A 21,670-nucleotide genomic window follows, 5' to 3' on the forward strand; every position below is an offset into this window, starting at 1 on the left:
CAGCATTATGTCTTTATAAATAATGGCTAAGTATAATAATAAAACCATTACAGAGTTTTATATTTAGTACAAAAGCAGTATCATCATAAACACCCATAACAGTTTCATCCGGATATAATTGTGTTTACTACGATAAACGAAACAAGTTTCGTATATTTCGAGGAAAAGTTCTTGCATGGAAAATTCTTGACAAAATAAAAAAATCTTGTATAAGTAAATGTACGATAATTGCGAGTCATTGTCCTGTCGAATAGAGTCTGTTTGACGGGACAAGTGTAACTGATAGTAAGTGATAACTCTGGAATGTTTTAGTGGTACACTATAAAGATCAGTGCACACAGAGCAAGTAGGTACCGAGAGCGGTTAGGCAAGACACCGATACCGACCCCGACGATTTCCCTCATTCAACGCTTATCGCTATCTTTTGTACCGGGTGACAGTTCTCAGCGCTCCCCATTTGTCCGGCCAAGTAGTGAATGTCATACGCGGCAAATCTATGAATAAGTCACGTCAAAAAAGAAAAGGCAAAAGGAAGGGAGTTTGTATTCGCCAGTTTATACAGACATCGTAGCTTAAGTGCGAGCGAGACAGAGAGTCCGCACCCTACCCCTTACTACTTAAGACTAAAGTAGGATCCAAAAGGGGTGAGGTTGGCGGCTGATACGAATTGGTGCGGGGTCCGCTCCGCACTTATTGTTTAGTCTATGCTGAAACACTTCCGTACCGCTTTTTCAAGTTTGTTCTATATCTACTTAACCGTTGAAAAATCTCCAAGGAACGAAAATACATTTATATTTATGTACAGAATAAAAATTATAAGTACTTACCCTATCTTGCGTTTGTACATTTATTACGTTTTTTTTTTTTGTTTGACGTGACTTATTGTAGATTTGCCGCAGATGGCATTAACTACTTGGCCGGAAACACATTTATTACGGATTCTTATAGTTACATACACTACACATACATATACTACATACATATGTTTACATATGCTATTGTCTAATTTTAGCCCAACCGTGAGATCCCACTGCTGGACAAAGACCTTATTTGTAACTTTCCGCTCGTTTGTGACGTATGATACTATGTTTTTTTTGCCATACATTCGTCAGCCTTCGTGTATAAAATTTGTTGTGATTAGTTGCATAACTGGTTTAATAACTACTAAAAGTTCATTTTATGGCTAGTTCTAAAAATAGATTATTATTTTTAATAATAACTTAGTTTCCAACTAGTCAGATCAGGTAATTTTTACTAAACTATTAAACACGAAATTACTATGAAATTTTTATGAAAAAGCAACCTGTGACGCGATTGTCGCACTTACTATTACATATTTCTTATTAAAATTCATAAAGAGAACAGAAAAAAAAAGTTTCTTGTCTTTATTCAGTAATCAGAATTTCATAATTTTTCTTTGACCTAGGAATCTACCCAATCGCAGATCCAGACTTTGTAGTTTATGGTCAGTAAATAAATAATATGAACAGCTGAAGTTTTTTTTTCAAATGTTCTTGTCACATCACTAATTTAGCGAGGCCCGCTCTTGTCGGTGTAGCATTCTCCATGCTAAATTTTTAGGCAAAGTTGGGGCAGCGGTTTTCCTCTTGCCTTCCGCCTCGCATTACTCTGACGTAAATGGGATGGCGCCCAGAGTAGATTATTAATTATTCTTATGTTTTATGCAAAAATAAAGGTGCTACTTTAAACCAGGAAAATATATCGAATATGTAATAAATCTTGGGCTCCAATATTTTAAAATTAATTAGTAATTCACGAATTTACGTATACTTAATAAACCACAAGAAATGAATAGAACAATTAAGACTGTTATAAATTTAATATCAAGTTAAAAGTGATATTGATAAAAACACGATAATATTAAACCACAAGCAAGCTTACGATTCAATTGGAATGTTACGTTAATTTAATTTAATACTGAGGGTATTAATCTTCTTTTCCCGTCCCTTCCGTTCCGTCTGTTCTTCTCTGAAGAGAGAAGACGGGTATCAATGACATATTTTAATATCATCGCACATTTAAAGCACCTTTTAAAAAACACATTTTAAGGTGATGTTTTTTTTAATAAAATATTCTTGCGATTGACCACAATCTCACCTGATGGTAAGTGACGATGTGGTCTCGGATGGATCACGCTTACCTAGGAAATTCCTATTCACTCTAGCCTTGGAGACTCAGATTATAACGAGTTGGAACAACAGACCACGGCAGACAGTTCCAGTCCTTTGCTGTTCTCATCAAAAAGGAAGAGGCAGTTGAACAAGGATCCATAAAGTAGGCTGTGCATGTTTCTTGGGAATTAAATTATACCTACTATTTGTTTTTATGGTAAAGCAAAAATACCGGTCAGCTGATTAGAAATTACAGCGATTTACGTCAACGATACAGCTTTTTTGGTGCGGTCGATCCATCTGTACCTTGTGCTCTAGTGAGGTAAAAACAAGCATGGGAAGTCCCACGTGAATCTATTAATTCGCTTTTGCCTAGTTTTGGTAGGTATAAAAAATATATCTTGTGGTCAGAGGATAATAATTCTCCAATCATAAAACTTTTCCACTACTCGAGGTAGATACAAAAACTAACAGTGTATTCTAAATAATAGTAAGTACTAGGCACTTGTATATACAGGCTGTTAGTGACATCGTAACGAAAACTTTGAGGGATGATTCAAGCGCTGATTCTAAGTTGATATCAAATGGAATTTTCCGTCGCAAATGTATAGGACAGAAAGTAATTAAAAAAAAACACAAAAATTTTCATGAACTTTCTGAGAGGAAAATCCACTTGATATCAACTCGGAATCATGGTCTGAGTCATCCCCCTCAGAATCTGTCACGACGTCACTAACACCGTATCTACTTGTAAGGCTTACCTGTATGTACTTGTACAAGTGTAAGTGACATCGTAACAAATACTGAGGGAGATGATTCAGCTCATTAAGTGAGTTAATATCAAGTGGAATTTTCCATTACAAAAGTATAGAATTGAAAATATACATTAATATCTACTTTTTGTGTTTTTTTTTGCGCAACGGAAAATTCCACTTGACGTTAGGTCAAAATCATGGTCTGAATCATCCCCCTCAGAATTTGTTACGACGTCACTAACACCCTGTATTATTGAATTGCAGCAGGTTTGCAGTTTCGATGCAGTTATGCCGTTTGTAATAGCTCCTAGTTGTAGATACTTTTAGAACAAAAATAGGTAAATAAGCTATTGAAGTAATGACGTGTACAGCCTATGAATGATCGATCATCAGTAGTCATTGTCCTTAGACGTGAATGTAGATCGAATCATCTTTCAAAAAAATCTAAAATTCTTGGATATTTTTATCTTATGATTCTCTACAATGAATTAATGCATATGCTTTGAATGACTACTAGCCAGTTTTAGAAGTAGAAGCTACCGGTTCTCACTTCGACTTGAGGTTGGTTTGAAGCAGAGAATGGTGGTTCCGCTTGCAACTGCGGCATTTAATTCAAATACGACAAAATTGAGAGCTACTGTTTATGAATTTATGGTGGTTCGTTATAATTCTGTCACATTACAATGTGTTTATTGTCGTTGGTAAAGATCCGTGGCGCATATCACAAGGAACTACAATTATCTTCCATTATGTCACGATGCTCGTACGCCGGTTTTTTGTGCAGTAAATGCGAAACTTCATTAATTTCATGGACGCACAATGAATGACGTCAGCTGGAGGATTTGTCTTAATGACTTCTTTAAGTTCCGCTGAGCTATTGTTCCCAGATTGTTTATAGAAGATATCCAGTTCGGAAAACACGTGACTTACAGTCATGAGCAATATCATGTACCCACTTTAGAATCCTGTCGCACTATCATATTTGACATTTAATGAGACTTTCGGTTTAATTTCTCAAAAAAGTTAATGTGACATGGTTTTAAAGTGTATACATATTAATACACGTGACCGTACATCGTAGTGTCACGTGTACAAATCTCGACTCTGGCTCTAAACCACTTAATTCGACTAAAAAGTTTAAATTAGCTGCAACAGCAGCAGCAGAGTTTCTGATATTTATTTACTTAGATGGTTAATATATACAATATTTTTAGACTTTAAATTAAGTTAGTTAATTGACATCACGTCGTTTCCAGGATTTGTGGCCAGTTAATGCCAAGAGGCTGATATATTTTTTTTCACTGTCACTATCGATTGTCATAATCGTTTGCAACTTGCCTAAGGCCCCATGTGTAACAGCAACAGCAGCAGCAGAGTTTCTGATATTTATTTACTTAGATGGTTTATTGTATATATTTTTAGACTTTAACTTACCGACTTATCCTTGACTTGTGGTCAAGAAAATTTGAATATTAACTACCACAACAATATTTTAGTATGGTTTTTGCTAAGAAATCATAACAACGAAACATGAATAACAAGAATCATAGCATAGCGATTAAAATCTTCACCGGACTCTACCTGAGTCACTTAATGCTATTAATAAGCTAACATTGTTTTTCATACATAATTAACTTTTTCTACTTAGTTATACGTATTTTTGTCAGTTGACCCATATCACACGATCTTTAATGCAATAAGAGAGGAATATTTCTTGTAAAATATCACTGATGAAACTTTAAAAATTTAATTTTTTCTTCGTTTATCGATAGCTGATTATGAGCTTCGAAAACCGTAACAACACCTCCATCAACTCGCAGTGGAGCAGCGTGGTGGCACATCTATTAAGGGGAGGCCTGCAGTAGTGAGTCGTATATACGTAGACTGTTTATGTTAGTAGAGTGTACATTTTTAAGACGTTGACCTGTTATTGTAGAGAAAGTACTCGACAAGCTTCTTGCGATTTCGTTTATTTTCTTATGTCGTAATAGAAGTAAGTATCCCTTGGAGACGCTTTCATCATACTAGCAAAAAACTAAAACGAAGACTTTTTCTTTTTTTTTCTTATTGCATATTTAAGCAGTTTTTCTTGTTTTAAATAAAGTCTGTAAGTACTTACTGAATAAGTTTGAAATTGTCATGAGCAAGGTTTGTTGGGGTTTTCTTTACTGGGTGAGAGTTTCAGCCTCATCGCGAGTCACAAATATAATATATTTAACAAAAAGTATACTAAGAATAGTTTATGCTCGGTATAAAAAGTTACGCCAGGTTTATTTTTAAGGCCGAAAGATTATAAAAACAAAACCTATGCATTTTATTTACGAAAAACAGTGCCATAGACAGTGATGATTGATTACGATTAGTACAGATTTCTAGAATTTTCCCCTTGCTACTCATTTAAACATAAATTTGTTTCATTAGAATCACGAGAATATATTAAAATTAATTATTATAAAATAATATCAATAAAGCCTGCACTTCTTAATGCCAAGATCAAGGTTACAAAAATAACAGTTTACGTAATATTAAAACAATTATGCATAACGGACGTACCGTTTAGTTTTAAAACAATAATGTATTTTTGATTGTGAGCTATTAAAAAAACGAATTATTTATGGCTTCGCTCGGGTGCAATGCTGAGGAAAAAAAAAATGAAATTATTTACGACATCACATTAAAAACCTCAAAAATAACAGTATTTCTCCACTATTTAATGGATGTTATTATACTTTCTCCTGAATCATTCTATCTACTTATAACAAAAACCGCATCAAAATTCGTAGCGTAGTTTTAAAGATTTAAGCGTAGGTACATAGGGATATAGGGACAGAAAAAGCGACTTTGTTTTATACTTTGTAGTGATTAATTAAGTACATAGGATTTTAGCGCATGCGGAGTGGGTACTTTCAGGTCCCCGATACCGACCCCGCCGGCGTGGTCGACGATTTCCCTCATTCAGCGCTTATCGCTATCGACCCACTAGGGTCGGTTAATTCTTTCAAATATTTTTCCTCTCAGACGACGCCCTGAGCCGAGGTTCGCGCCCAACTGGGCACCCTCAGGCCTGTTGTCTTAAACGTTGTACCGGGTGAGAGCCTCAGCGCTCCCCATTTGTCCGGCCAAGTAGTTAATGCCATCTGCGGCAAATCTACAATATGTCACGTCAAAAAAAAAGGAGTGGGTACTTATAAATAGCTTCTTCGACTTTTTATGTATGTCTGACGATCTATGCGTTGGCCAGGGTTCAAATGATTCTTAAAATGTGTAACGCTGTTTATTGTCTCGTAGAAAAGTACGGGTTGGTTTGAAGTTTTTATGAGTTGTATAGAGACATTCTAGTTTTTAGCATTCCGTAACCTTAGGGTAAAAAACGGGACTTCGCTGTCCGTCCGTCCGAACCTTGATAGTCAGATAGTTGAAATTTTCCCAGATGATATATTTCTGTTGCCATATACTAAAAACAAAATAAAATTAATATTTAAGGGTGGGCTCCCATATAACCACATTTTTTGTCCTTTTTTGCTCGATAATGGCAACAGGTAGGCACTTAAAATATTACACAAAATACTCACTTGTATTATTACTTTAATAATAAAATTAAACAGATATTTTAGACGGACTCCCGGAAAAATGGCAAGGAACGCCATTTTTTGCCTAGTTTTGCTCAATATCAAAAAGGTTACAATATGCATTTTGTGTACCTACTGTTATTTACCTAGTCAATGGTACGGAATAAACAAAACACAACATTATGATGAATACAAACGTACGAATAACATTCTCCTTATGATATAAACTAGGTTTAAAATAACTCCTCCTACTGTCGCAGATTATTACGAGTTGTCAATTAGTTTCATTAAAATCTGTCGACTTCTTTAGTGGTGCGGATTTTTATTTTAATCTTAGTTTATTTTTCGTCTTCGATTTGTAATACGGCCGTCTCATCATCATCAGCCGTACGACGCCGACTGCTGGGCATAGGCATCCCCCAAGGATCTCCACGACGATCGGTCCTGCGCTGCCCGCATCCAGCGGCTTCCCGCGACCTTCACCAGACGGCCGTCTAAGTTTACCTAAACCTACATATTAATTTATTTAAGTACTTAAATGATGATTTTTTCTTAATTTTCAAACCGATTAGGAAAGTTCGATATTATTAACCGAACGTTCTTAACCATAATGGATTGTTTATTATTGGCTTCCAGAAAAAATGCCATTAGTTTTGAACAGACGTCCTTTTAGTTGATTGCTAGTTTTTGTCATAACAACACATCGTAGATTTTGGCGCCTTTTTTACACGAGTTTTATCTTTTATTTATGCATAATGTGCGTCACCTTGATCTTCCTCTATATTAGCGGTATAAAATAGTATGGGAGTATCGAGTCGGCCATAGTACCGCGCGGAGCATTGTGTAGAACTATTGTATAGTAGCCGTAGTAGTAGTCAACGAAGGGAAAATGTTCTCCAACTATCCACTGACAGTTCTCCTCGTTCTCCTAGTCTGTATGTCTTCAGCATACTTGAAACAGATACGTAAGTACACTTCGATAATTAATTATTAAATAATTACATTTATTATGCCATTATAAGGTACTGTTATTAAATTATCAACGTAATAATTATTAATTGGATTTTCTGATGAATATTCTAATTAGTTGTGAAGTTGCATCTGTGTGCTAGATATTTTTATTTCGATTTGTTATAATTATCTTTCCAGCAATGAAAGTGAAGTTTATTTTAATTAAGATAAGATTCTTTATTTGCCATAAATGCAGTGTGACAGATGTTACAAAAAATATAGTTTACCGTGCATTTAAATTACATAAGTCATGCAATATTTATAAAATTTAAAATAATAATAATAATGAATAAACAATAATAATAATTATTTTAATATTTTTTAATTTATATTTTTCACGTGTATTTTTTAAATTATTCTCGATAATTAAAGGATTTCTGGAATAACTGGGGATCAATGCCAATAAAATTTTAGATGTCTACTTGTAAGTCTCGTAACAATTTTAAATAAGTACATTTAGTATTAGATTATTTTTTGTTGAATATTCCAAAAGAATATTCAAGCCTAAAGATATTCCGAGACAAAACTGTTATTACCTATCTAAAAAGAATGATTACATTTCGAAAACGACAAATTATCAGAATCAGATAAATCATAGTAAGTACTTACTATGATTTTCATGCTACTTATTTAGTGCGTCCAGGTATAAAACGTAAGTAGGCTTTGTATTACACGTAATTATTCATATTAGTTCTATAGTTAGCAACAAAGAAACAAACGCAGCTGGTGGACTTATAATCGGATTGTAATCTCCATACTCTATGACAAACGAGTAATCTTGCGCAAACGGCAAAATGCTTCCTTTTCATTATGTATTCATCGTAATGTCATAATAATCTGTTCTTACACATTACTACTGACATTTGTACTATAGTCGGATGTAGGTGTTTTGAAATACAATATAAACTCACGCCCAAATCACTTAATGGGTTGGGAAGACAACTTCTAGCCACATTATGGTACGAAGTCCTAAAGTGATCAACAGTAAATTTTCAGACGGTTTTTACGACATGCCCCTGAAAATAAGCAGCAAAACATGTAATATGTTTTTATTCGCGTACCAAGTATTGAAAATAGTTATTTTGTTACACAAGAGTTGAAACTTATGTTTTGGGGTGATTTGCTGAGATCAATTACTAACTAGCGAAGTATAATAGTTTAGATTTGAATCACGAGCGTAGTGGGAGATTCTAATATCAGACTAAAGAGCGCATTGAGATATTTAAAAGCACGAGACAAAACGAAATATCCTCTCATGTGAAACTTTTCACTCGTACTAGCGAGAAGAGTTTAATTAAATTACTTTTTATTAGATTTTTCCCGCTCTTTTAGACTTACATAATACTAATTGTCATCAAAACTGGATGCACTCATTTTTCGTCATATATCACAAAAAAAAGAAAACATTCCATATTTGATTTGCGCCATTTTGTTTTTACATTATTTTTTTTTAGGTATTTTATGAGTAACTTGATTGATTGACTAAAGTCATGACATCCAGGCGGGACCGATAATATATTTTTAACTTGCTTACATCATGTTTAGATTTTCAGAAATGCACATTTGAAGGAGAAATGTAGGTAGCTATTGTTATATTGCATTTAGGTAAAATGAATTCGTGTAACACTCAAGTTGTATTTTAATTTTCATATTTTGTGTGAAGTTAGTTCGTTTCTCAAAATACTTAATTTGTAGGTACGAGACATAATATACGTGTGAGCTACGGTGGTAGCTGATGAATATGAAGTGGACTGTATAACTAAATGAAATGAAGGAATAACAGATACTTAGCTTTGAGAATTATTTAATATATTTTCACCAGTCACCAAAAAAGCAAACGACACGAAGAAAAAACAAATCAACATACAAAACGTCAAAAGAGAATAAATATAAAAACCATAATAATATAAAAAGATTACAAAACCTACGAAGAGTTCGCAACAATGCGAATTAATATTTAGACGACTGTATTATATTTGTCTACCCCACTAGGCCACCGTTCTACACGCCCTATCTATGGAGTATTGAAGGCGATTACTCCACCGACAAGAGCGCAGCTCTTAAATAAAGAGAGAGAGACTCCACCAGGCGAGGATGCATTAACATTACCATCGAGTCTTTTTCATCAGGCTATAGGATTGCGGACATGAACTCTCGATGTAAAAGGAATTGAAGAGAATTTAAATTATCGTTTATGCTGCTATGTTCTTGTTATTGTGGTACTTACGTACGTACAGATATGGAACTTTGTTTAATAACAAAGGGATCAACACAATATTTTTATTCAAAATGGGAAAAATATGGATATTTCCTATTTATAATCATACCGTGTGCTAAAGCCAATAATAGGTAATATCGATGAGCAATAATTTAAATTTTATGTGGCGAATCTGTTTTGAATTTTTATCGACTTATGAGTAAGTCTTTTAAACATACTTACAAAAGCAAAAGATTTTTTCTTCTTCTAACAAATAACATGTAATCGGGTGAGTGCCTTCAGGACTTCATCAAGTACCACATTTGTCTAGTCAAAAAAGGCATAACATGACGTGTGACAATACTTTTCTTTTTTGATACTCCTATCACCTCTCGTTATTCAATTCTTGAATATAAATAAAGTATATAAATATTAATTTATATATACATATATTATAAGTTAATAATTATTACTTGGATATGTGTGTAAGCAATGCAATATTCTCATATTTTTACAATCCAAATGTATTGTATACCCGCCGTTGGAGCAGCCAAACATATCAGGCACACAAATACATCAGGGGGGTTAAAATGACCACATCGAAGCAATTCATCTAAGAAAGCAATATTGCTATTCGATATTTGTTTGCATTGCGCACTTACTTTTACATGCGCAAATGTCAAATTGCAATATTGCTTTTTTAGATGCATTGCTTCGATGTGGCCTTTTAAACCCCCCAGGTCACCCGCACCCAGGGTGAACGATCTTTCAGCGTTATATCGACACCCTTTCAGAAAACGTGAGGATCGCATCTTTTTCAAACAATTATGTTTTCACAGCCCTTATCAATGCCGGTTTTCCGGCCAAATAGTAATTGGAAAGTATTCTCAAAAGTATAAAAAAAATGCCTCAAAGAGATGCATATTTTTTCCATTTACAAAAAAGCCTGTGATACTATTAATAATATTACAAGAGTCGATATAATTTTAGACACGGCATGAATTCTAATAAAGGTTAAAGATGAATGATTAGGTAGTCTAATTTATTATTTTAAAATATCTAACGAGTTAGACAAGGTAGTGGAAAATATATTATATTATTTTCTAAGCTAAGTTTTTTTTTGTGGTTGTTTTAGGTCGTAAGTATTATTCGGATGACCCGTATTCAAAGATTTTTTTTGACGTGACTTATTATAGATTTGCCTTAGGTGGCATTAACTACTTGGCCGGACAAATGGGGAGCGCTGAAGGCTCTCACCCGGTACAACGTTTAAGACAACAGGCCTAAGGGTGCCCAGTTGGGCGCGAACCTCGGGTCAGGGCGTCGTCTGAGAGGAAAAATATTTGAAAGAATTAGTCGACCCTAGTGGGTCGATAGCGATAAGCGCTGATTGAGGGAAATCGTCGACCACGCCAGCGGGGTCGGTATCGGGGTCCTGAAGTGTTTGGTGTCGCCAGCTGATTGGCTGCCTCTATGCCTAGAGTAATCGTGTCGTCGGGATCATATATTACGTCCTTCGGACGCCCATACTTTTCAGTAGCGTCCCTTAGCGGGAGTATTCAGAGAGACATCGGAAATTTTATCTTAACATCTATACTATTAAGGGCTGATAATATACAGACTGCATATAAATTTGCGCGTGTTGATAATGTCAAAATATATGACCACGGAGGTTGTAACTAAGGAAAGCTTAGATTTTTATCAAGAAAAAAAACGTCATTCTTTGAGCTCCTTGTATTTATAACCAAATTGCTATTGTTGTTGATAATATGACACATCTAATAGGATATTTCTCTTAGCAGACCTAATGACACATAATTATTAGTACTTATTAACTGTATCTTTGTACTTACACTGTACTTAGCCAACAAAGTATACTTAATTTGCAAAGTACAGCAGAGGTTAAAGTGCAAAAAGGTGCTATCAGAAGACAAATCTGTATATCTAGTTCTTGTTAATAATATTATACCCTCACGTGTCCGCATACATTCTCCCGTGTTTAAAGTAACCATAGCTTGGGCTAAATTTAGTATTATTGTATGATAATATGCGAGTGTTTAATACGACAATGCATGTAATACGGTGTGATTACGTGTTCACGTGACGTCTTGTGGCTGTGGTTGGAGGAAACCGGGTGGCCAGGGTCGGCTGTCTTTAGGGCTATGTTTTTGTTTTGCTTTTTGACGCAACACGGTTTTGCGTATTTGCCCTACAAGGAGTACATAATAAGTTTGTTACTGGTTACAATGGATAGTTTTTTTAACTAATGGGATAGGAGATCCAAAAAATATATGTACTTAATTAAGTTAGATAAGTACTATATTTGTATGGATATCTATATTTGTGTTATACGTATATATAACTTAAAAAAAATAAACGGTAGAATTGAGAACCTTCTCCTTTTTTGAAGTCGGCAATTATTTTCATAACAAAAAGATAAAAGAATCACAAATATTTTTTTTATTTTATTTTACTATCTATTCTGAATCGGCGTGCGTGTATGAAACGATTGATCAATGTGGAGGAAGCAGTGAAGTGTGTCAGGATCGAAGCAAATGGAATTCCATAGTCTTTGCTTATCCCGATGGGAAATAGTTCCGGTATGTCAATTGGTAGATAGTCAGTTTACGTTTTAGGCAAGTTTTACGACAGTCACACAGCCCTATAGGTACGATGGTGTTGTGCTACCGACTGCAATTATTATTGCGTAACAATGCGCGGGATAATTTCAGTACTTACTCTTGAACAAATTACTGTGTTCGGTGTTACCAGTGGTTTTAAAGAATTATCAGAAGTTGTCAGGTTATCAGAGATCAATTCGTTCTTGACGAGGCAGCTTCACTCAGTGACGTCATTGAGTAACTAGGTACAAGAGAACATACGATACATATTAAGAGAATCATTTCAAAGCCAAAGGCAGAATTTTGGAGAAACTGAGGAGTTTTATCAACCACTTACTTCTGTCGCGTTATGTTAACCGAAGTGGATCTTAACCTTCAACACTAAAAGACGATATTCCTATCTGTTCTGTACTGTCTGCTGCCAGTCAGCACGTACCAGCTCAGCTAGATCTATTTTCTACCGTTTCCCTCCAGCGGTAGCGTAAATGGCCAGCAGGGAGTGGGCGGAAATAAAAAAGAAAACTAAACGAGGAAAATATAAACGAAAGTAAAAATAATGTATAGATAACAACCGTTCTTAGTGTGAGCGAAGAAGAGAAGTAAAAAAACAAAGATAATCGGACCATACGGAAGAATAAAACATAGAAATTCTTAAAACCTAAGGAGATTGTATACTTATATAAATTATAAAAAAGTAAATAACCCATAAGACAAATGTTCGTGATTCGTTTACAGGTAGTTTCATGAACCATGTTCTTTAAGTTTTCACAAATAGTTATAATGTGTCAATCAAGTAGTCATCAGTTAAAGAAAGCAAAATTAAAAGGTGCGTGAATAAAATATATAATTTTATAGAGTTCTTCTGATTACGTACTTAAATACTTAAACTCACGCCTATTTCCCACCGGGGCACGCAGACGCTATGGCATTTCATTTGCTTTAATCCATACATAATTATTTCTCTTCTCTACTTACATACTTTACTTCTGACTACATATAAAATAAAACTAGCTATTAACATTATAAGCAAGTTTACAATTTATTCAAAACGTTTGACCTATTAGGTGTAATACCCGTGTAGATACAACGGGAAAAGCCATAAATTTATACGTAGAAGTAATACTTTATATTATACAATACAATACAAAGACTCTTTATTGCACTTGAATCACATTAAAAAAAATACATTAGTATTATAATTAAATTGGTAGTACAACAGGCGGCCTTATTGCTAAGGTAACAATCTCTTCCAGGCAACCTTTAGGTATAGGATATGAATTTAATGAAAAATGTAGCGGGATAGACAGTGCAAAATAATAATAATAATAATAAAATGTTTAAAAATATAAGTACTTATAACTAGATAAACTGTAATATTAAATTAAAAACAATACATAGAAGACAATAAATAATGATTACAATAATATATAAATACGTAAATATATACATACATTACTATGGAAGAAAGGAAACCATGACAGTACTACAATACCTAGTTTATAAAGAAGAAGATGTAAGAAGAATGGAATAGAAAAGAAAAACGTTATGTATAATATTTCTCGTTAAAGTTGTAATCCTCGTGTGTATGCGTCGTTGTATATCGGCGTGACCGGGTGTGAGCCTCTGAGCTAAGTGAGCTAATCTACTCACCGGATTCTAGTCAATAATTATTAATTACGTAAGTGTGAACGTAGCCTGTAATTTTAGCCAGGCTACACCTGTTACGAGTACATTACATTAGTACTTTAAGCATCCTGGTGTTTCTATCTCATTCTCCGTTTCATTATTATCTTTGTTATCGAAATAATTATGGCCTCCGTGGTCCAGTGGTTGAGCGTTAGACTCACGATCCGGAGGCTCCGGGTTCGAATCGCGGTGGGGACATATCACAAAAATCACTTTGTGATCTCCAGTTTGGTTAGGACATTACAGGCTGATCACCTGATTGTCCGAAAGCAAGATGATCCGTGCTTCGGAAGGCACGTTAAGCCGTTGGTCTCGGTTACTATTTACTGATGTAAGTGAGTAATCGTTACATGAGCCATGTCAGGGGCCTTTGGCGGCTCAACCCTAACCCTAACACCAGGGTTGATGAGGTTGGTATTCTAAAACCCACACGATAAGAAGAAGAACGAAATAATTACTTTTGAAATGGAAAAGCATATTTATTTATTATGTAAGAAAGTTCCTAAGCAAAGGACAATCAATATAAAATTAAATTAAATTAATAAATTAATGACAGGTTGCTCTAAACTTGTGAACATTGACACAATGAACAGTAACTTGCATAAACGTGATAAAATGTTTTTTTTTCCATTTTTTGCTCAGAATGTCTTCCTGTTGAATAAGTTAATTATTATATAGTCTCGTTTATGAACGCCGGTGTTGAGAATGTATTCGACTGCACTGTACTGTAAACACACCTCCACTGACACGCATTGGAGCAGTGTGATAGAGTATGCTCCATATCCCCTCGCTCCGGTTGATTCAGAGGAGACTTATATACGATGTTTATATATAGTCGAATAATACATCACATAAACAGCCTATGCTCACATACGTTCCACTGCTGCGTACATATTATACTTCCCTCGAAGAATGAACGGAAGAGGAAAATGCAGCATACGTTGCTTCACTGCGAGTTAGTGGAGGTGTTTTTAAATTAAAAAGCACACACACTCACGCCTATTTCCCACCGGGGTAAGCAAAGATTATGGAACCCCATTTGCTTTGATCCTGACACACACTGTGTCACTATCCTCCTTCTTCAAAATTCTTAATCGTTTCTTACGCGCACGCCGGTACAGAGTAGAGCGGTCCTTCTAAGTTTTCTTCTGCCCGCTCTACCACCAACCTTTGCTTTAAAAAAGTAAAAAAATAACAAAAGTACAGTGATAAAGTATAGTAAGTATGGGCGTTATAGGGGTATGGAGCTTACTCCACCACCCTGTCTAATATAGTACCTACTAATGTAGTGTTGGTATGTGTTGTTCCAGCGAGCTACATAACGCTATGCAAGCGCGACCAGAGCACGATCGACAAGTGTGCGCGGGAGGCGGTGGAGGCGCTGCGCCCCAAGCTGATCGCGGGCATCCCCGAACTCAACGTGCCCAGCATCGAGCCCTTTTACATCCCTGAGGTACCATACCATTAACACATAAATGTGTTTTTATTAACAGTCTCTATGGTCTAGTGGTAACAGCGCTGGGCTCACGATCTGGACGCCCGGGTTCGATTCCCGATGGGAACGTTGTCGAAATCACTTTCGATTGGACGTCCAATTCATACATATATATACACACACGCGTAATCCCGAATATGGTGGGCAGAGTCTCAAAAAAGCAGATCTTGCAGACACTTTTGATACTTATAATTTATTTAAGAATTCATGTTTGTATCATCAATATCATCATCCATTCATGTTTGGACGATCTGAAGGTTCGGGTTCGATTTCCGATGGGGACATTGTCGAAATCACTTTATGAGACTGTCCTTTCTTTGGTAAAAACATTACAGGCTTGAATGATCTGATTGTCCATAAAAGTAAGATGATTCCGTGCTTCGGAAGGAACGTTAATCCGTCGGTTCCGGCTATTAGCCGTAAAACACCTCCACCAGTCCGTAATAGAGAAGCGTGGAGTATGCTCCATACCCCCTCCGGTTGATTGAGCGGAGGCCTGTGCCCAGCAGTGGGACGTATACAGGCTGTTTAAGTTATGTTTGTGGGTTTTTGAATAAACCTGGGCTGTTTAATGTGGTGCCACGCCACAGATTGTGTAGATTTAGACAGCTGGGAAAAGTTATTAGAAAATAATTATCATATGTACTTACCTATACCAAGGAGATGATGATATAGATATTAAAATAATATTTTCAGATTAAAACGACTGAAGGTGAATTAGCAAATCTCCGAGCGTCCGCCAAAGATGTGAAGGTGTCTGGAGGTGGTGACTTCACTATTAAGAGTCTGAAGTGAGTGTTACCATCTAATAATACTACACCTATTCTACGAAATTGTACGGGGACTCTTTTACCGTGCAGGGCATCAAACTGTGGAACGCGCTACCCAGGGTCTGGGTCAGGGTACTTTTAAAAGGATCTTGAAGAACTATTATCTGAATCTTGCTTGAGTATTTTTATTTGCTACTTACTGATGTAAGTAGTCGTTACATGAACCATGTTGGGGGCCTTTTGCGGCTCAATAATATCCCTGACATCAGGGTTGACGAGGTTGGTAATCCACCTCACAACCCACACGGTAGCAGAAGTGAATACGACTTTTACTCTAAAAGGGTTTACTGTGGAGCATTCTAAATCCACCACATTGGGTCAACATCGTGATGGAGTATGCTCAATAATCTCAATATGGACATATTTGGCCGCGGTTTATTAAATATACCAACAGGTTGTTTGTTTTGACTAGGGTAAAATGAAATAATAACATATTATAGAATAGAAATAGTTTATTATAAAAGGGCGCCACGCACAAGAAAAAAAGACAGTAAGATCATATCAAATTTCTACTAAACAATTACAAAAAAAGCAAGACGGATATTTGTCGAAATGATCATTATATACATTACATCCGCAAGATCGCGCATACTTCCAATTGGGGTAGGCAAATACCACGGAATTCCATTTACTACGACTCTGACGCAGCACATTTGTTTCTTCCGCCGGTTTAAAGTAGTATTATAAAAAATACTTAAATTATTATTATAAACTGCCATCTTACGAGCGTCTATTGCAACTACTAGTTCTACGAGATCCAGCCACGGTATTATGCACAGACGCACAAGTCGCCCGTCTTCGTTCTTGTACTTTTGAATAATTCTGATGCTTTTAAATAGATGGCGTTGTTGAAAATATAATCATTTTTATTTGGTAGAGGATTGATGTACTGGCGGGAATAAAGAAAAAAATAAAGAATGGTTGTCCAACTGCTCACAAGTATCACTCTTGCCATAAATGACTGACATGATGAACTGTGCAATCAGAGTGAAATCTTGCTAACGCGCCTTATACAGGGTTACATGTTCAAAAAACAATTAAATTCAAATATCTCGATAACAGTTAGATTTAGGATAGGGTGTTTCATAATCAAATTAGAAACGATATAAAAGCTCTTATCGCGAATAGGTCAACTTAACATGTAACCCTGTATAATGAAAATAATATTTTTTTTTATATTATGTATTTTACTAAGCATCATCCTCGATCAAGTACTTTTAACTTGGTGTTCCTATAAAATACTGAATTTGATTTGTTCGACTAACTTTTATCGCAAGCGGTGTGTTTATTATGTGTCTACGTGAACACTAAACCTGTCAACACCTAATTCCTTGCTTTATTCCCAGCGTGGACCTGGACACTTTCACGATCCGAGCGCGCGTGCGCTTCCCCAAGCTGCACCTCGAGGGTCTGTACAAGCTCAACACCAGGATCCTCGTCGTGCCGCTCAAGGGTCAGGGCAACATGGTCGCTGATGCTGGTAAACCACTTCTACATGCTTTCTATATTTTCCAATCCTTGTCTGTTCAACTTAAGAGCCACGCTCTTCTCGGTGTAGCATTCTCCATGCTACTTTTTTAGGGAAAAATAGGGCAGTGGTCTCCCTCTTGCCTTCCGCCTCGCAGTGCTCTGACGCGATTGGGATGGCGCCCAAAGTAGTCTATTTCCAAGCCGTATTAGGACTCCTGTCCAGGGGGGTTAAAACAGCCACATCGAAGCAATTCATATTGCTATTTGCTTTTTTAGGTGAATTGCTTCGGTGTGGCCTTTTTAACCCCCCTGTTCATAGTAGAGCTGTGAAAACAAATAGTCATGCTTGTAACGTAGAACAACAAAGAATGACAAATTGCTTGTGATAAAATACTACGTTTTTAACTTTAAAACTACTTAAATAAACGGTCGCCTATCCTAACTGGCTGGGAGCTTACTAAGTTGATGTCGTACAGAGCAATAAGAATAACAGAAACCCCACCTCCTCAGTGATGTTATAGCCTTGACCGTTAACATAGAATAAAGATTGAGTATAGAACGGAAATTCCCCGCCCCGCACCCCCCCTGGGTTTTACTTTAGTCTTAAATAGCCGTAAGCGTTACGGAGTAAATGGGAGCACGCGAATTGTCTGTCTCACTCGCACTTATGCAGTAGGCGGCACACGATATGAATAAAAAAAAATAATAATAAAAAAGTTTATTTAGGTAAAATCTACGACACACATATACATTAAATGAATGAATGATGATGATGAATGTGATATTTATATGGACTGTCGTGTGCTCTTTGCATCTAAGGCAACCACCAACCCCTCTTTGTTATTGCTCTATGGTAGGCAATACGAGCTTCATAGAATTGTGGTGTTCCAGTAAAATGCGACGCGGAGCTGGTATTGTACTCGGAGGTGGAGCAGCGAGACGGGAAGGAGTATATCCGGTTCAAGAAACTGGACACCGACATCAACATCAAAGATTACCGCATCAGGTTGGATGGACTCTTCAACGGAGACAAGGCTCTTGGTAAGTGGAACGAAATGTACTTAGTTCATTGTATTTATTGCTTTCTATATCTCAAACAAATTATATCGACACCTGGGGCGTAAAAAAGCCATATCAAAGCAAATTTATATAGGTAAAAAGAAACATTGCAATTTGACATTTGTTGACAATGTGCTCTTAATTTTGTATGCGCGAATGTCAAATTGCAATATTGCTCTTATTAAACTCTTTATTGTACTTACACAAATAAGATAATAATGTCAAAACTAGAAATCCTCCCCTCTGGCGTCAAGAGGGTTTCGGTTTCGGTTTAGATTTCTAGCTAGGTGCCTATGTTCCTTAATTAGTAGGAAAAACAAAATACATAGTTAAAATAAAGAGAAAATAAGATACAGTAAGAAAATAAGAGACATAAAATGATGGTGGTTCATTCATCTTGTATTTCTTTCCACCACACATCAGTAATTTAAGAGCCACGCTCTTTTGGATGTAGCATTCTCCATGCTACTTTTTTTAGGAAAAAATAAGGCAGTGGTTTCCCTCTTGCCTTGCACCACATTCTACTTAATGTCTTTGTCATGCGTCATCCAAAAAAGGGGCATATCACGCTTGGAATAATTGTTTATTTATAGAACGCCGCTTTTGTGATTCTGTCATTTATGCCACCATTTTGGTAAGCAAGGCCCATCATCTACTCTAAACCCATGGTCAATAAACTATTTTTACGGCCTACAGGTGACGCAACCAACGAGGCGATCAACCAGAATAGAGGAGAGTTTCTGAAGGCCACCAAGCCTCACCTGGAGAGGACCGTCTCCCGGATCCTACTCGACGCAGCCAACAAGATCGTGGACGGAGTAGCCCTCGACGACCTGCTGCTCAAACCGTGAAGTTCCTACTTCTTAGTCTAGTAGCACTCAGTTATGTCAATCTAAGACCGTGTAATGGAAGACGGTGGGTAGAGAGGGTGGTGACAGCAACTATCTGAGCGCACAGGTCCAGACCATCTTACAGTGGAAAGTTCTAACAAGTTGTAGAGTTCGTCCAGAGTAAGTTGGTCCGTTCTGCGTGACCGTGTGCTGTTCACGCGTGGGGACAACTTACACTGGACGGTGAAGAAGATTGTAGAACTTACCAGTATAAGTTGGTTTGCGGAAACCCTCACTGGCGCTGTCGCCATGTCGCCACCACCCCGTTGCCCGCTGTCATCCTATTCATGGCCTTAGACCCCTATGATACAGCCGAGTTTTTACTTCAGGCTGATACATGCAGTGTTGGGGTTAGTGATTATTGTTGCTACAAATTCTATTTTAGAAATATTTTGAAATGTCATATTCGCGTTAAGCTTTTAATTCCAAAATCGCTCGTGTGATACGTACCTTAGGAGATCGTATTGTAAGTAGAAATGATAGAAGATATTAGGCATGCATGATGGAATGAAACATAGGTTTCGTAGGTATATTTCGTTTTAGGGAATCGTAAAAGGGAACAATCTAAAGTGTAGTAAGTATTTCTTCGAGCGATTTGTGCCTTGTTTGATTTTCCATGCGTATTTGTTTTACATTTCTTTGTAAAATATATTTTAAATATGCTGCAGTGATTCTCTGCTTTGGTACGTAGAAATTTAATAATTTTGAAATGTTGTTTTTTTTTATTATTTTTAACTGTGATTTTTACTCTCGTATTTAAAGATTATTCTATTTTATATTGTTTTTGGGAGATCACAACACAATTGTAAATAGTAAGTGTTTTAGGAATAATTGTGAAAATCTTCATAGCTTAAGCCAAAGTGAAATTTAAATTCCACAATAAAGTTGTTAGTAAAATTATATTCTTTATTAATTCTACCTGGGTATAGTTAACATTTTACGTATGTAAAATGTATGTATATACATAAACTCACGCCTGTTTACCACCGGGGTAAGCAAAGACTATGGAATTCATTTCACAATTTGCAGTTAATATTTTCATTTATGTAAACCAGTTTATGATACTTACATTTTTGAACACTAACATAAAATTCTTATTAAGATTAACGTAAATAATTGGGTCGAAAATATAAAATGATAAATTATAAAAGCCAGTGGTCAAAAAACAAATGTTTATTTTTAGAATTTCAATTATGACCACGTCTACTGATGACGACATATCTTAGCATATCACACAAATTCCATAGTATCTCGTGTGGCTAGGTTGCCAACCATCATCTAACCCTATTGTCTAGATCCTAGACTCTAGGAACTGTCTCTGCCTTTATTTATGTTTATTCGTGTGCCTTAGGAAGGGAGCGTGAGAAAGCGCTTTACATAGAAATCATCATTATCAAGAAAATAATTATAATGAAACATCACATTGTTCACAAAGAGCGACAATAATTATATAATTTATAGTGCTAAACGTTTGCGTCAGCGAAAAGTGTAATTAGTATGTCAACGTACCATAATTTCTCTTGGTAATTTAGTCTATCTGTCGGATAAGTGTCTGATAGCAGTAATAGCTCATTTATCTGACAGATAAGTACCGGGCAGGCTAACAAACAGCTATCAGCAAATACAAATGGAGGCCCATTGGTTAAATTACTGTCTCCCAAGATACAGGTTTATTCCTAGTTTGGTAGACAAAGCATATTGTGCGTTTCTAGATAAACTACTAATGTTATTCTTTGTACCTTATTTTATTTATGAAAAATATTTTCTTTTTTTTTATTAAGTATGTAGAACGTGTACAGTCATGAGCAATATCATGTACCCACTTTAGAACCCTGTCGCACTATCATATTTGACATTTAACGAGACTTACTGTTTAATTTGTGAAAAACGTTAATGTGACATGGTTTCAAAGTGTATACATATTAGTACTCGTGACCGTACTAATAAATTCTCTA

At 36.0% G+C, this 21,670-nt stretch overlaps 1 protein-coding gene across 1 annotated transcript; it reads left to right on the forward strand.

Annotated features, from left to right (window-relative positions):
* The first annotated feature begins 7,258 nt into the window (after positions 1–7,258).
* Positions 7,259–20,615, forward strand: LOC126382143 (protein takeout-like). The gene is made up of 6 exons (XM_050031913.1): positions 7,259–7,421; positions 15,282–15,424; positions 16,163–16,257; positions 17,643–17,776; positions 18,658–18,807; positions 19,522–20,615. The coding sequence occupies exons 1-6, from the start codon at positions 7,346–7,348 to the stop codon at positions 19,674–19,676; spliced, it is 753 nt and encodes a 250-aa protein (XP_049887870.1). The 5' UTR covers positions 7,259–7,345; the 3' UTR covers positions 19,677–20,615.
* Positions 20,616–21,670: the final 1,055 nt, after the last annotated feature.

Source organism: Pectinophora gossypiella, chromosome 3 (genome assembly GCF_024362695.1).
Source record: "Pectinophora gossypiella chromosome 3, ilPecGoss1.1, whole genome shotgun sequence".
In the NCBI taxonomy this organism is placed as follows: Eukaryota; Metazoa; Arthropoda; class Insecta; order Lepidoptera; family Gelechiidae; genus Pectinophora; species Pectinophora gossypiella.